The 13,789-nt window shown below is 40.6% G+C and overlaps 1 protein-coding gene across 2 annotated transcripts; it reads right to left on the reverse strand.

Annotated features, from left to right (window-relative positions):
* Positions 1-5,509: 5,509 nt before the first annotated feature.
* On the reverse strand, positions 5,510-12,925 carry LOC147335062 (uncharacterized). Of its 2 annotated transcripts, XM_086275700.1 has the most exons (11): positions 12,746-12,925; positions 12,472-12,659; positions 12,128-12,268; positions 9,101-9,239; positions 8,818-8,998; positions 8,546-8,687; positions 7,859-8,002; positions 7,335-7,411; positions 6,621-6,675; positions 6,426-6,447; positions 5,510-6,078 (listed from the first exon to the last, which is right to left on the reverse strand). In XM_086275700.1, the coding sequence occupies exons 1-10, from the start codon at positions 12,890-12,892 to the stop codon at positions 6,444-6,446; spliced, it is 1,218 nt and encodes a 405-aa protein (XP_086131826.1). In that variant the 5' UTR covers positions 12,893-12,925; the 3' UTR covers positions 5,510-6,078; positions 6,426-6,443. The 2 variants fall into 2 exon arrangements, with proteins under 2 accessions (XP_086131826.1, XP_086131831.1); XM_086275705.1 differs by lacking the exons at positions 5,510-6,078; positions 6,426-6,447 and having other exon boundaries at positions 6,617-6,675.
* Between the last annotated feature and the right edge of the window lie 864 nt (positions 12,926-13,789).

Here is a 13,789-nt window from a genome sequence, read left to right on the forward strand (position 1 = left end):
GTGTTGTTACCACTGTCCAGTTTGAAAAGGAATGAGAGAAGCTGCTTATTTTGTCACATGTGCCGATATTAAACCCAAGGTACTTACTTGCTAACTGACTGGATTCCCATTAACCTTATAACTCCTGTTGTGTGTGTGTGTGTGTGTGTGTACAGAGAGACAGCCAGGTTCATAATGGATATAAGTTTTTTCAACAAAAGGAGCCACATTCAGGTAAAAGTGTAAGAATAAATGATCCGTCAATAAAGGATAATGTTGGATCAGTGTTTTAGTATTTATATCTTTTATTAGATGTGCATGTGGTTTGGTTATTTGCCTTTTGGTTGAAAGTACACTGAGAGAGGACTTTTCTATTAGTAATTTCAATAGTATTTTTTTCATATTACTTTTCATCTAATACAATCTATTTGGGTATGATTGTCAGTCCAAAGAAAGAGAGAGGAAAGAGGGGAATGTGAGGAGAAAATACAAGGTCAGGAAGAACCAGGTAAGAAAACAGACAGGGAACAGTGACAGGCACAACAGAAACTGTTAAACTGCTTGAGGGAGTTGACCACCAAACAGTGATAGATTTGCCAACCTCAAGGTGAGTTGACATAGGTTACAATAAAAATCTGCAGAGCCATATTCTGCAGTAAAGATCTTTTCATACATTGTACCATAGGCACAGTTGCCTCCATTTTTATAATTTTTTTAGTTAATAATTTGTACATTTAAAGGACTCTTCTATTTTTGGAGTGTATTTTTATGTATCTGTATTATGTTATACATACACATTAAAAGTGAATCTCTGTCCAAATAATGCACTCAGTTTACTTTTTACTCACTGTGAGAATCATTCATTATTCTCCCCCAGTAATTAAGGTTAGGATATGTATTTTTTTTTTTAATTGCAATCCATTCTTCTTTTGCAGCATTTAAATAAACGTTATCAGATTTGATGGTTTTGTTACAGACTTTTCAAAAAAGTGTTTTGCTTTTCTTTCACAAATGTGGGGATTAGAATTTTTTTTTTTTAGAATTGAATATTGATTTATTGATTAGCATTCAAATATCTCAGTGAAAACAGAATAAAGATCATAAATAGATAAAGCAAGAAACCACGAGACAAGGCTAATCAAAAGGTATTGGCTGAAGCATATCCTTATTAAATTGTGTTAAAATTTACAAAACAGTGGTGTCATGTTTTGTGACGAGGACCCAGGCACAGAGAGACTTGATGAATTTAAGAATCTTATGATTTAATAAAGCAATTTGCAGACTTGCACAGAGAGGGTAAAATTATGATGACTGATAACGGAGACGAAGACAACAGACAATGAGGACAGGGAGGAACAGGGGTTTAAATGCACAAAGGAGACAGTCAGAGAGAACTTGGGACAACTGGAGGCATTTAGGGATGCAGGGACTAACAGAGACAGGGAAGAAGTCTCATTGTGACAAGTAAAGTTTATCTGGCCTGGCTGGGCAGCTCTCTGGGTGCTCAGCACCCCCAAAGCTCTGATCCTAGAATCGCCCCTGTGCCATATTATAATGTTGCAAACAATCACAAACTACAGTCTCTCTAACTCCAATGTATACCAAGCAATCTACACTCAACAAAAATATAAACGCAACACCTTTGTGACTGCTCCCATTCCCCATGGGATGGACGTAGAGACCTAAAATTCATTCCAGATACACAATATAACCATCCCTCCCAAACAGTGGTCACAAATCAGTCCAAATGTGTGGTAGTGGGCACATCTGCTATATTGAGATAATCCATCCCACCTCACAGGTTTGCCACATCAGGATGCTGATCTGACATCATGAGTAGTGCACAGGTGTACCTCAGACTGCCCACAACAAAAGGCCACCCTGGAATGTGCAGTTTTGTCTCACAGCAAAATGCCACAGATGCCACAAGCAATGAGGGAGCGTGCAATTGGCATGCTGACAGCAGGAATGTCAACCAGATCTGTCGCCCGTGCATTGAATGTTCATTTCTCAACCATAAGCCGTCTCCACAGGCGTTTCAGAGAATATGGCAGCACATCCAACCGGCCTCACAACCGCAGACCTTGTGTAACCACACCAGCCCAGGACCTCCACATCCAGCAGGTTCACCTCCAAGATCGTCTGAGACCAGCCACCCAGACAGCTGCTGGAACAATTGGTTTGCACAACCAAACAATTTCTGCACAAACTGTCAGAAACCGTCTCAGGGATGCTCAACTGCATGCCCGTCGTCCTCATCGGGGTCTTGACCTGACTCCAGCTCGTCACCGTAACAGACTTGTGTGGGCAAATGCTCACATTCGATGGCGTCTGGCACGTTGGAGAGGTGTGCGCTTCACGGATGAATCATGGTTCACATTGTTCAGGGCAGATGGCAGCTGAGAATGTCCCAGTTCTTGCATGGCCAGCATACTCACCGGACATGTCACCCATTGAGCATGTTCGGGATGTGCTTGACCGGCGTATACGACAGCGTGTACCAGTTCCCACGAATATCCAACAACCTCGCACAGCCATTGAAGTGGAGTGGACCAACATTCCACAGGCCACAATTGACAATCTGATAGACTCCATGCGACGATGTGTTGCACTGCATGAGGCAAATGGTGGTCACACCAGATACTGACCGGTTCTGGGTCCCCAGACCCCCAATAGCGCAAAAAACTGCACATTCCAGGGTGGCCTTTGGTTGTGGGCAGTCTGAGGTACACCTGTGCACTACTCATGATGTCAGATCAGCATCCTGATGTGGCACACCTGTGAGGTGGGATGGATTATCTCAATATAGCAGATGTGCCCACTACCACACATTTGAACTGATTTGTGACCACTGTTTGGGAGGGATGGTTATATTGTGTATCTGGAATGAATTTTAGGTCTCTACATCCATCCCATGGGGAATGGGAGCAGTAACAAAGGTGTTGCGTTTATATTTTTGTTGAGTGTATTATTCTCAACACTACTTAATGACTTCCTAAATGCACGGCATCTTCTGGGTGAAGTCGCGTCTGATTGGGAATAGGGCCTTGTGTAGTTCCAGGATCTCTTTCAGAAATTGGTTGTTCATGTTGAAGTCCTTTCAGATACCTGCTACGACACTTCACCTGCTCCTTCTACTTGAAATGGCCAAATTTGGCCACAATTGGATGTGGTCTCCCAGCCCCCGATCTCTTAGCTCCGATAAGAAGGACTCTTTCGTGACTGTTCCTTATGGTGTCCTCGGAAGCTTCAGGTGGGTTTTAATTAAGCTTTTCACTGTTGCTTCTGTGTCCTCTCCAGCAGATTCTGGGATACCAGAAAACACAAGATTGTCTATCGTACTACTGGCATGCAGTGTATTAACAGTCTTTAATTTTTTTTATTTTCTAAGTTCAACTGGGTCCCATTCTCGGTAAGAGACTTAACTGGCTCCCATAGCGTGGCTTTTTCAGCAGCATTTCCACCTGCTGCTGATTGAACTCCATGGATTCTCTCACGGATTTAAATGGTGTAAAACCTCCACGGGGACAGCCTTGCATCAAAGCTGGCATTTGCACATCGATTAACTCCAGGACATTAGCAAAGTCAGACGATGTTGTGCCGGGGGAGTCTGCCTGGCGACATCTTTTCAATGATAGCATCCTAATTTTGGCCATGGAGGCTGTGTTCTGGGCTTTCTTCATCACTATATCCTCTTGTTTAGATTCTCTCCAAGATGTAATGTTAATATAACTGAAGCTTAAAAAACATTTGTTAAATTCTAAGCTACCATTTGCTTTCTTTCTGCCAAGAGTCCGGCATCTGACATCACCTACAGCAGCGGTCCCCAACCCCCGGGCCTCGGACCGGTACCGGTCCGTGAGTCGTTTGGTACCGGGCCGCGAGAGTTGAGGCTCAGGTGTGAAATGTATGGTTTTCAGGGTTTTTATCGGTTTTCAGCGTTATTTTGTTATCGTTTTGATCGTTAACTCGTTTTTCCTGTGTCATTTTACGTGTGTTATGAATAAATCTTCTTTTTTCGGTACCGGTACTAGTTTTATTTTGTTGTATTTATCCGCGACACCTTAAAGGCCGGTCCGTGAAAATATTGTCAGACATAAACCGATCCGTGGTGCAAAAAAGGTTGGGGACCGCTGACTTACAGCATTCTGTCACTTACCTTTTCCGGCTGTCAATAGAAAATTGTACTGAGTAGTCAGTATAATCTTTTAACTAGAAAGCGAAAATTTCAGAAGAAATTTTAAGTGTGCCTATGCCGCTGCCAATGAGTGTAGTTTGCCATTCATACGGCTACAAAAAAAAATCCAAATAAGGGCGTACTACTGCTGGCATACCACTAGAGTGAGCCAACACACCACAAATTAAGTGAGTGAGCCAACACACCACAAATTAAGTTTCACTTTCGTTTCAAGTTAAGTTTCACTTTCCTTCCCATTCATTTCAATGGGCAAAAACTTGCATTAAAATATTCATATTTAAAAAACTATAGAAGTAATAAACACCAAAAGTCATAGCACACCATTCCTGATCCAGCCGCACAAAATGATATAACATATATGAAGCTTGTGTCAAAACTGTGGATCCGAGGAATAGTAATAAGTGTGCCTCTTGGCATAGGCACACTTAATAATATAAGTTTGCATATGGTAGAATACTGCATGTTGACCTTTTGATGTCTTAGCCTGTTGTTCACTACAAGACTTTGTGTGCATTCCAGAGTGCTCTGGCATTCACACCCACATCCTGGGAGCATGGGAGAGGTCGTACCTTCTCTTATTGTTTTGTGGTAGGATAAACGTAGCTATGTCAGTTCTAGTCTAAGTGCCTTTTGTTTAGATTAACCTGTGGACTTCCAGACCAGCAGGTTTAGGGAAGTCTTTATGGGGTCACACTCTGACCCCCCCCCACACACACACACACACACACACACACACACACACACGCATATACACATCCACATTCCAGTGTAAGGAATAAACACACCTACGGATGTATAAATAAAGACCAGGTCAGTGGCAAAGCGCGAGTCCCGGAACTCTCACTCCCGTGCGAGCACTCTGTGGCTGCCCTTGCTGCAAGTAAGTAAGAGAAGGGAGCTAACAAGCTAACTTCTACGTGTGTCAGCCTGGATTGCTGCCATGTTTTACATGTATTAATTTTTGTTTAACATTTTTAACTATTTCACATGACTAATTCACTGTTAATTCACCAGGTTAGAGTATTTCCAGGGAATGTCATTTTTGGAAGACTTGTAGGAGTAGTGTTTGGTTGACTAGTAGGTGTTGGTTCAAGTGTAGCAGTTTGTGGACTAATAGGAGGCGTTGTTACAGATGATCTGATTAATAACTTGGTAAAATAAATCAAGCTAAACTATCAGAAATAAAATTTACATCAATTCAGTAAATCGCCTGAAACAAATGAGGACAAATTAGTAAAGACTCCAATCAGTGTTTGCAACAGTGACACTTCAAAGATCAGTCATACTTGCACAGCACTCTGAAAATAAATAAATACCATGAGTCCATTTTGGATGTTATGTTATACTTCATTAACAGCTTAAAAATATTATGATGGATTTTGTTTCCAGATAAATATCAGTGTGATAGTGTTATTAGGTCAGCTCTTCACACTATTATTAGTTTTACAACATTTCAAGATTTGTAATTGTTCCATTCCTCGAAAAGCAAGGTTACGAAACCAGTAATTATATTAACAATAATTCCCACTTTACTAGGACAATGATTTACTGGGTGACGAGTACTATGTTTATTTATGTTGAATACAGTAGTACTCCAAATATAAACAAAAAAGATTGTAAAATCAATAAAACCATAGTGAAATAAAAATAAAAAACAGTTCCAAAGCACCGATTAAAAGTACTGATAAATGAAAAGAATGACAGAATCAAATAAATTCAGATATATAACCTTGCACTTAACATTATATTTTTTACTGTACTTATTTAATTTGATTACATTGGTTGGAACAAAACTTAAAGAAACTTGAAAAAAGTTATTTGTGCAGAGTCAGATGACATTCATGTTGTAACAGTAGAGGGCGCTACCGTTGCATCAATCCAGAGTCAGGTACATCTTCAATCTAGAAGGAAATTTGAAACAGCGCGTTCATAGAAATTTTTTTTTTTACATTTGAGATAATCCTCAGATTGATATGTTAGATATTTAGTGATTGTATGATGTGACTCATTTCTGGACCATTTCATAGAATAAGTTGTGCTTTGTGTGGTGTTAGCATATTTTGTGAATTATTTGTATGCTCCTACAGAGGTTGCCATAACCATTTTGTGTGTGCTCATAGTTTTCTGTAGCTCAATCACTGGACATCAACACTGCTACTTTTAGCAATACCAGTTGTACTATTAGTACTTAGTGGTAAAGAGCAGTTATTGATGCTATGGTAGAAAATCTGATTATAGAAGAACTTACCTCTGATTTTATCCAGTTTCATCTGAGATAAGAGACAAAAACTCAACATCAGAATGATGATCAAAGGGGTTGATTTAGTTTCATTTTAAAAGTTAATAATAGCAATAATAATTTTATGGGCCTAACATGTTTAAAAAATACACAAAATGTCACATTTCGGCAAAAAAATATCTAAATATGCAGACACATACTTACATGGAAGGGAAGGCAAGAATAAGAGTTGAAAGGAAAGATCCCACGACCAGGACAACTAAAACAAGTAGAAAATGATTAAAGAACTTCTGACCAACCAAATAGACTTTTCATTTAAAAACACATAAAGATTAACGGGCGACTGTGGCTCAGGGGGTTGGGAATCGCATCTGTAACCGGAAGGTCGCCCGTTTGATCCCTGGGCTCTCTGTCCTGGTCGTTGTGTCCCTGGGCAAGACACTTTACCCTACTTGCCTACTGGTGTTGGCCAGAGGGGCCGATGGCGCGATATGGCAGCCTCGCTTCTGTCAGTCTGCCCCAGTCTGTGGCTACAACTGTAGCTGCCTCCACCAGTGTGTGAGAGTGAATGAATAGTGGTGTTGTAAAGCGCTTTGGGTGCCTTGAAAAGCACTATATAAATCCAATCCATTATTAGTCGACCTGATTGGCTGACAAATGCTGTCACAAATTTTAAGAGCTATATTTATGTCACCTCTGGATTTATGGCAATTAAATATAAAATAAGGTCTGAGCATCATTTCTGCCTCCAAGAAAGGAGATAAATATGAAGAGAAATTCATTGCGGTTAGTTGTTCATTTTTAGCTTTTCATTTCTAATTAATGAATTTTGCAACAATGTCAAAAATTATTTACAAATACACAGGTTTAGCAACTTTATTTATTTGTTAACATTTACTTCCTGTCATTGTTACTTACAAGCTGAAGCACTGGCTGGGACACCATTTCCAACAGTCACGCTGACACATCGAAGGTCTGAGTGATACTTGGTTTCCCTACGGAAATAAATCAGAACAGTGATTCCATTATTTCCATGAGATTATATTATATTTTAAGATCGTCTTTTCTGTTAATGACACAAAGTATATGTACAAGTAATATGGGTGTGTTTGATTAACAGTTCTAGATGACAAACCAATAACTTTTTGGTTGGTCATTGGAAGCAGAGGAAGGGGTTTTGGCTCTTTGGGGGGATTTAATTTTCTTGCCATGACTCCTTCTGGGCCTGGGGTCTAAATAATTTTCTAATAAAGTCAGATTTAAACATTCACCAATATAGTTTATGGCTGCAAAATTGCAAATGGACTGATTCTTCTTTAGTGCTTTTCTGCTTTATGCAGCACGCCTCATTCACCCATTCAAACAAGCTCTTTTGTCTATGCTTAAGTGCTTTCTGCCAAACACTCATGCTCTAAGGGATGAATTTGTAAAAAGGTACTGACTTGGAAAGTGCCTGGACAACAAAGCAGAAGGGGAGGGTGTCATTGTCTTGTGATTTAGACGGCGTCCATCTCAGGGTGAAATTTCCTGGTCCAGTTTTATTCTGAATTGCATCATATGGTCCGCTGAACAGTAGCTCAGAGATCCTTCAACGAAGAGAGAAACAAAAAATGAATCAACTTAATTCTCATAGCTTCTTCAACAACATACAAAGCAAAGTGTTTGTCTGTGAATGAGCATCACTTTGAATGGAGACTTCACCTGACTCACTTCTGTTTGGTTTTAAGGGTTTGAGTTAATAAGCCAAATTTTACTTAAACATAATTTCACGAGTTTTTATTTACTCATGTTGCATCAAAGCAAAATAGCCTTAAAACAGATTTGACTTCTCTTTGGGTTAAATATGTGTTGAACCTACTCTTTATATCTCATACAGCTTTGTATACATCTGACTGTGTTACGCTCTTACGTGTCTTGTTAAACCTGTTTTGTGTGCCAGTGCAGGACTGATGCACAGATTAAACAGAACGCAACGGATAAAATCTTGATTTGATCAATGAACAGAAACATGACAGGAATCGACTGATGTGTGAATGTATTTCTTGTCTAACCTGAAAACAGTTCTGTGGGACATAGTTAACCTTACTTTACAATGTCAAGAATGTCAAATGTGTTTTTCTTTGACTTACGTGGAGTTTTGTGCCTCTGCACTGATGTTGATTTCCAGAGTCTTATTAACAGGCGTGTAGAGCCGAGCTCTGTTGTTTGGGGTTGGAGGCAAGAATTTGGGCAAAAAGTCTCCCTCTGTGCAGGATAAGACAGGAGGATCCACTGAAAGATGACAGAAAACCAATGAGTTTCTTTCGGGGTGGAATTCATAGTTCGAAGTTAGAACAGTATTTCTAAGTTTAGATCAGATCTTTACAGGTTCAACTCCATCTATTAAAATATGGACTTGTACCTATCAGAACAAACTGGATCGGTATTTTGCTGAGAGCATTGTTAGGTGTTTGTGTTGTTTTTGTGCCATTGACTCCAGTCATGGTGATGTTCTTCCTGGGAAAGTCCTCCATCAGCAGCTGTACTCCATAGTTGCCCACATTACTGTCAGCAGTGGGGGCGAACGACAGAGTACAAGTGGACTGCATGAGGAATAAAAAAGGAAAAGAGATCAAATGAGCAAATGTTTATTATTACAACTATCCTTCTGTCTCATTAAACATTAGATTAACAGTCATGCTCACTGATGAGAGGCTGAGGACAGATGGTGGCTCACAGCCGTTACACTCCGAGAGTGAGGAGTTTCCATATCTGCATTTAACCTGATCCCCATCAGGGTCAAACATCAACAGGCTGAAATCTCTCCGACAGTTTGAAGGAACTCTGAGAAAGAATTACAAATACAATCTTCATTTTCCAGGATTCACTTTAGTGTGAAGTTAATGTGCAGCTCCATGCATTCACTCTTAAAATCTGCAAAATACAGCCACAGCCTGATCACTGGAACTGAAATATTTTTGGTTAAAAACCACACAAGGTAATTTTAAACATAGCAATATTCAGTTCACTGTCTCAAAATAAAACTTTAAATTGTATAGTTTATACATTAAGTGAGATTTAATTTAAAGCATCACTAAACTACTTAAATATTACAGCAAACATGGAGGAACTGTCACGGACCCGGCTCTGGAGGACTGGGGGTCCGTGAGCAGTTTTGACAGTTGTTGTTATTATTATTATTATTATCATTATTATTTTGTGATGTGTGTGTCTTTCTGCACAATGCTGTGTTAGTCTGTGTTCCACTCGTTATATGTATAGGCAGGGTGTGGGTGTGTACATGTGTGGCTGGAGGATGGAGAACAGCCACATGCAGGCCTGATGGGTGTGGCCCGGCAGGAGGACTGGCCACACGTGAAGTTCCTGCCACACACCTGTTGGTGATCAGGGCTCGTCGGGGGAGCTACTTAGGAGAGTGTTGGAGCTCCAGGTGGAAGAGTGGACCAGAACAGCAGCACGCACAGGGTGTGCGAGCACACAACAGCGGGGACCACGAGCACAGACGTCGGAGGGGAGCACACACACACGGGATTCAAGGGAGCAACGGGGAGTTATTGTGTTTACAGCCTTCACTGTAAATAAAGTGTGCCGTTTGCATCGCAGAACCATGTGTTTTGGGTCCTCATTCCCCCACGGCACGTCCTGCTCGCTGAGCCCTGCAGTTGGTGATGCGCGCTCCTCCAGCTCGCCGAGCTCCCCCACCCTAATGGCAGCAAACATAGTTCTGGCGGCCGACCCGGTGGGTGGCAAAACAGGCGAGACCTGCTGTGGGTAGGCAGAGGCCGAAAACAGAGGAACAGCGCTCTGACTTCGTAGTGTTAAGTGTGCTAAAGCTGTAGCTTACAGGCACTAAAGCACCACCTTCAGTGTTTACAGACTAGAGAAATGTGATCAGCTGATGCACCAATAGTCTTAGAGCTACTTTCTTCGGAGCTAACCATGCTTATACTGTCAGAGGAGGGGTTAATAGCCGATGTAAACATAGTTCTGTGCACCGGAGAGGCAGATGAAACAAAGTCTTTTACCTCTGGATCGCTGGAAGCAGCAAACCTAGTGAAAACAGTGGTGGGTGTAGTGCCCCCTGACTCAAGAAAATTTGAATCAGTAAATACGTCAGAATGGACTTTCCCCATGATGGCTCAGAAGTAACGAACTGGGGTCGAGCTATCACAGGAACATTTACAGTCTTGGATTTTACTGCTTTAACATCTAAGGAGGCAGGTTTTAAAGCCCCAGTGGTGAGCGTAACTGCAAACAATCATCATCAGCAGACACACAGGTAAAGGGCACAGAAACAGGTGTCTCTAACTCAGGAAATGATGACTTCAAGTTTTCAGACCTAGGAAACACTAGCGAAGGATAATCTTTCTCAAATATAAGTCCAAACGTAGGAGAAACTGTCTCTGAGTTGACCCTCTGGGCAGTACAACAGTTCATAAGACGTTCGGGTTCGGATTCAACATTTACAGATCGTGAGCCTTTAGAGCATAGGTGTCAAACTCTGGCCCGCGGGCCAAATTTGGCCCGCAGCCTAATTACATTTGGCCCGCGAAGCCATACCAAATTACTATTAGAGCTGGCCTACTGGTATTATACAGCATATATATATTGTTTATTATTAAGCTTTGCTTGTTCCATATTCAGTTTTTCACCAAAACGTGTTTGAGTCCATAAGAAAAGATTCATTCTTATATCTGGAGGAATAAATATATTTCAATAAATATTAATGTTAGCCTGCGACTTTGTTTCAGCAGATCATTCATCCCAACAGCAGTTAGACTCTATAACTCCTCAATCACGATGTCATAAGTCACTGGACACTGTGAACATCCACAGTCACCACTTCATGCATAATGGACCTTCCATGACCTTCCAAGCTATATAGTTTGTCTTCCATATTTCCAACCATATCCATAATCACATACTGTGTATATAGTTATTATCTTACTTTTTTTGATTGATTGTACTTAATTGTATTTTTGTATTTCCTTCATATATCTGTACCTGAGTTGAGGTGACGCAAAAATTTCCCCGTTGTGGGATCAATAAAGTCTTATCTTAAACACAACACAGTACACAGAGATGAGCACAGAGGGAGAGGCAGAGAATAGGGATGAATACACGAGGGATGAGGAGAACACAGAACACAAAGGACGGGAACACGGTACCAGAACAAACACCACAATAAAAGCATGGACACAGGGGGAATCCAAATACCAAACCAAAAATCCAATGAACATAAGGAACAAAATACAAAACCACAGAAAAACTAAGAACACTGGGTCAAAATTATCCAGGACCATGACATCTTCATACTCATACTCATTTTCTGTTTTTCTCTCATTTGGAGCCTGGGGGTACTGTAAGAGAAGCTCTTTAAGGAAAGAGTTATAGGATTACAATTAAAACCTTTAAATGCAAACGTTTTATTGTGGAAACTATTTTTGGTAAATTATTTTTGTTCATTTAATTAGTTTATTGCCACTTTATTACGGAGGCAGTGGTTGCAATAGCGGTTAAAGTTGACCATGCAGCAAGTTATAGTCTATATTTTTGTCTATATTTTTTGACTTTGCCCTTATACTGTGAACAGTTTTGTCTTCTACGTGGAAACAATATCAGATTTGAAGTTTGCAGTAATGCCACAGTCACTCTTGTCCTGCTACTGCTGTTGCTTTTTTAGCAGAGACACAAACAGTGAGTTGGCTCACCTCACAAATGGGATCACGGTAGACTGGGGTGAGGAGTTTTCTTTGTTGATGTCAGAGCGGTTCCTCAGGTCGAATGTTACTGCAGTTGTCCATGATCCAATGGTATTTTTGATGCCACTCACCCAATTAACACCAGGGACCCTTCAATAGAAAATAGTGTGAGAGTCAGTTTTCAGCGTGTTACACTGTATATAGCAAAACACTACATGGACTAATATATGTGTGTGTGTGTGTGTGTGTGTGTGTGTGTGTGTGTGTGTGTGTGTGTGTGTGTGTGTGTGTGTGTAAGAATGATAACAATATGAATAATAAGTTCGTTTTATATATTTTCGAGGTACACTCACCCAAATGAACCAACCACATTAATGGGAGATGGCTGAACAGACCTAAGTTCATTCTGACACCACTCTCCGCTGCCTTCTTGGTCGACCGTGCGTACCAAAGTGCTCACATACCCACAGTTGCTATTTTGGCAATCAAATGAGAAATCGGGAATGCAGTTGAGATTGTTCCCCATTAGGCGAATGGTCAGCTGTGGAGTCACAGTGAATAGGAATTTAGTAAAGAAAACCTACATTTCAAAATATAAACACATTTTAGAAAAAAACATGTACATACCGAGGAAGAATTATTTACAAACTTCTCTTTTGTATAGAAGTTGATTGCACCAACAAAGCCATTTAAATTGCTAAGCAAGAAATCAATATTCTGCGAGTTGCAGACCGTCAGATGCAGCAGCAGCAACAGCACTGCAGAGAGCGACATGGTCAATCTGTTAGTCTGTCTTCACAAAGACACTTGTACGTCAAATACAGCCTCTCTCTGACTCTCCTCCTTTTATCTACTTGCTGTTTCCTGCATCCTGTACAATGTGTAGTAAACTGTTCTGGTATGAGGAAATGTTTCATGCTCATGAGTTTGAGATGGTACCTGATAACTGATAATGAACAGTGAAAGCAAATGTCTCAACCAACTGTCCGTAAATGAGATTAGTTTCTTTTTTTTTTCTTTTTTTTTTTTGTGTCCCGTTTGGATCTTTAGCCATCAGAATTGTTGTCTTAAGGCCAAGAAAGATGCCAAGCGGATTTATTTTACCAAGTGGATCATCATGGTCTTGCCATATTGGTCCATTTGATTGACCTTTATTATAATTATGAATTTATTTTATTTTCAGTTGCTACAAACGGGACAGACATGACTGGGGGATAGGACAGGGAGAGAGAATGAAAGAAAGAGAGGGAGAGAAAGAAAACCAAAGGGGAGAAGAGACGGTGAGAAGGGGGAGAAGAAAGAAAGAAAAACAAACAAAAAAAACAAAACACCTGGGTCACCTGTATGGAGAAAAAAAACAGAAGAGAAAGCAAACAACAAAGAGCAACATAATAAAAAAAACGGCACCATCACAATAAACTAGCTAGCAGTAGATATCAGTAGATACTAAATAATAAACGATATTGTGCAGCACGCAAGATAGACAGCGTACAATGTGCTTTGAGGCAGCAGCCAAGAAAGCTGTAGTCCGCGTCTGTGAATACCCGTGTGTACACCTGTGTGCATACCTGTGTGGATCAGCATGCTTGCATTCCAAAGGTTTCTCCATGTAACGATCTGCTAGGGAGTGTGGGGAGCCACAGCCCCGTCCTCCAGGGTATGAAGCAGGTA

The sequence above is a fragment of the Aulonocara sp. 'chitande type north' Nkhata Bay genome, linkage group LG3 (assembly GCF_057382095.1).
Source record: "Aulonocara sp. 'chitande type north' Nkhata Bay isolate Kocher_YH1m ecotype deep benthic linkage group LG3, A_spYH_male_GT1.1, whole genome shotgun sequence".
NCBI lineage: Eukaryota > Metazoa > Chordata > Actinopteri > Cichliformes > Cichlidae > Aulonocara > Aulonocara sp. 'chitande type north' Nkhata Bay.

What these genes read in the sequence shown, in the direction of transcription:
- LOC147335062 (XM_086275700.1), bottom strand. Translation starts at nt 12,892, where the DNA reads ATGTCGCTCTCTGCAGTGCTGTTGCTGCTGCTGCATCTGACGGTCTGC. An exon ending in CTGTCCTCAGCCTCTCATCA is followed by an intron (nt 8,999 to 9,100) that starts GTGAGCATGACT and finishes TTCCTCATGCAG; the next exon opens with TCCACTTGTACTCTGTCGTT. An exon ending in GTTGTCCAGGCACTTTCCAA is followed by an intron (nt 7,412 to 7,858) that starts GTCAGTACCTTT and finishes TTATTTCCGTAG; the next exon opens with GGAAACCAAGTATCACTCAG.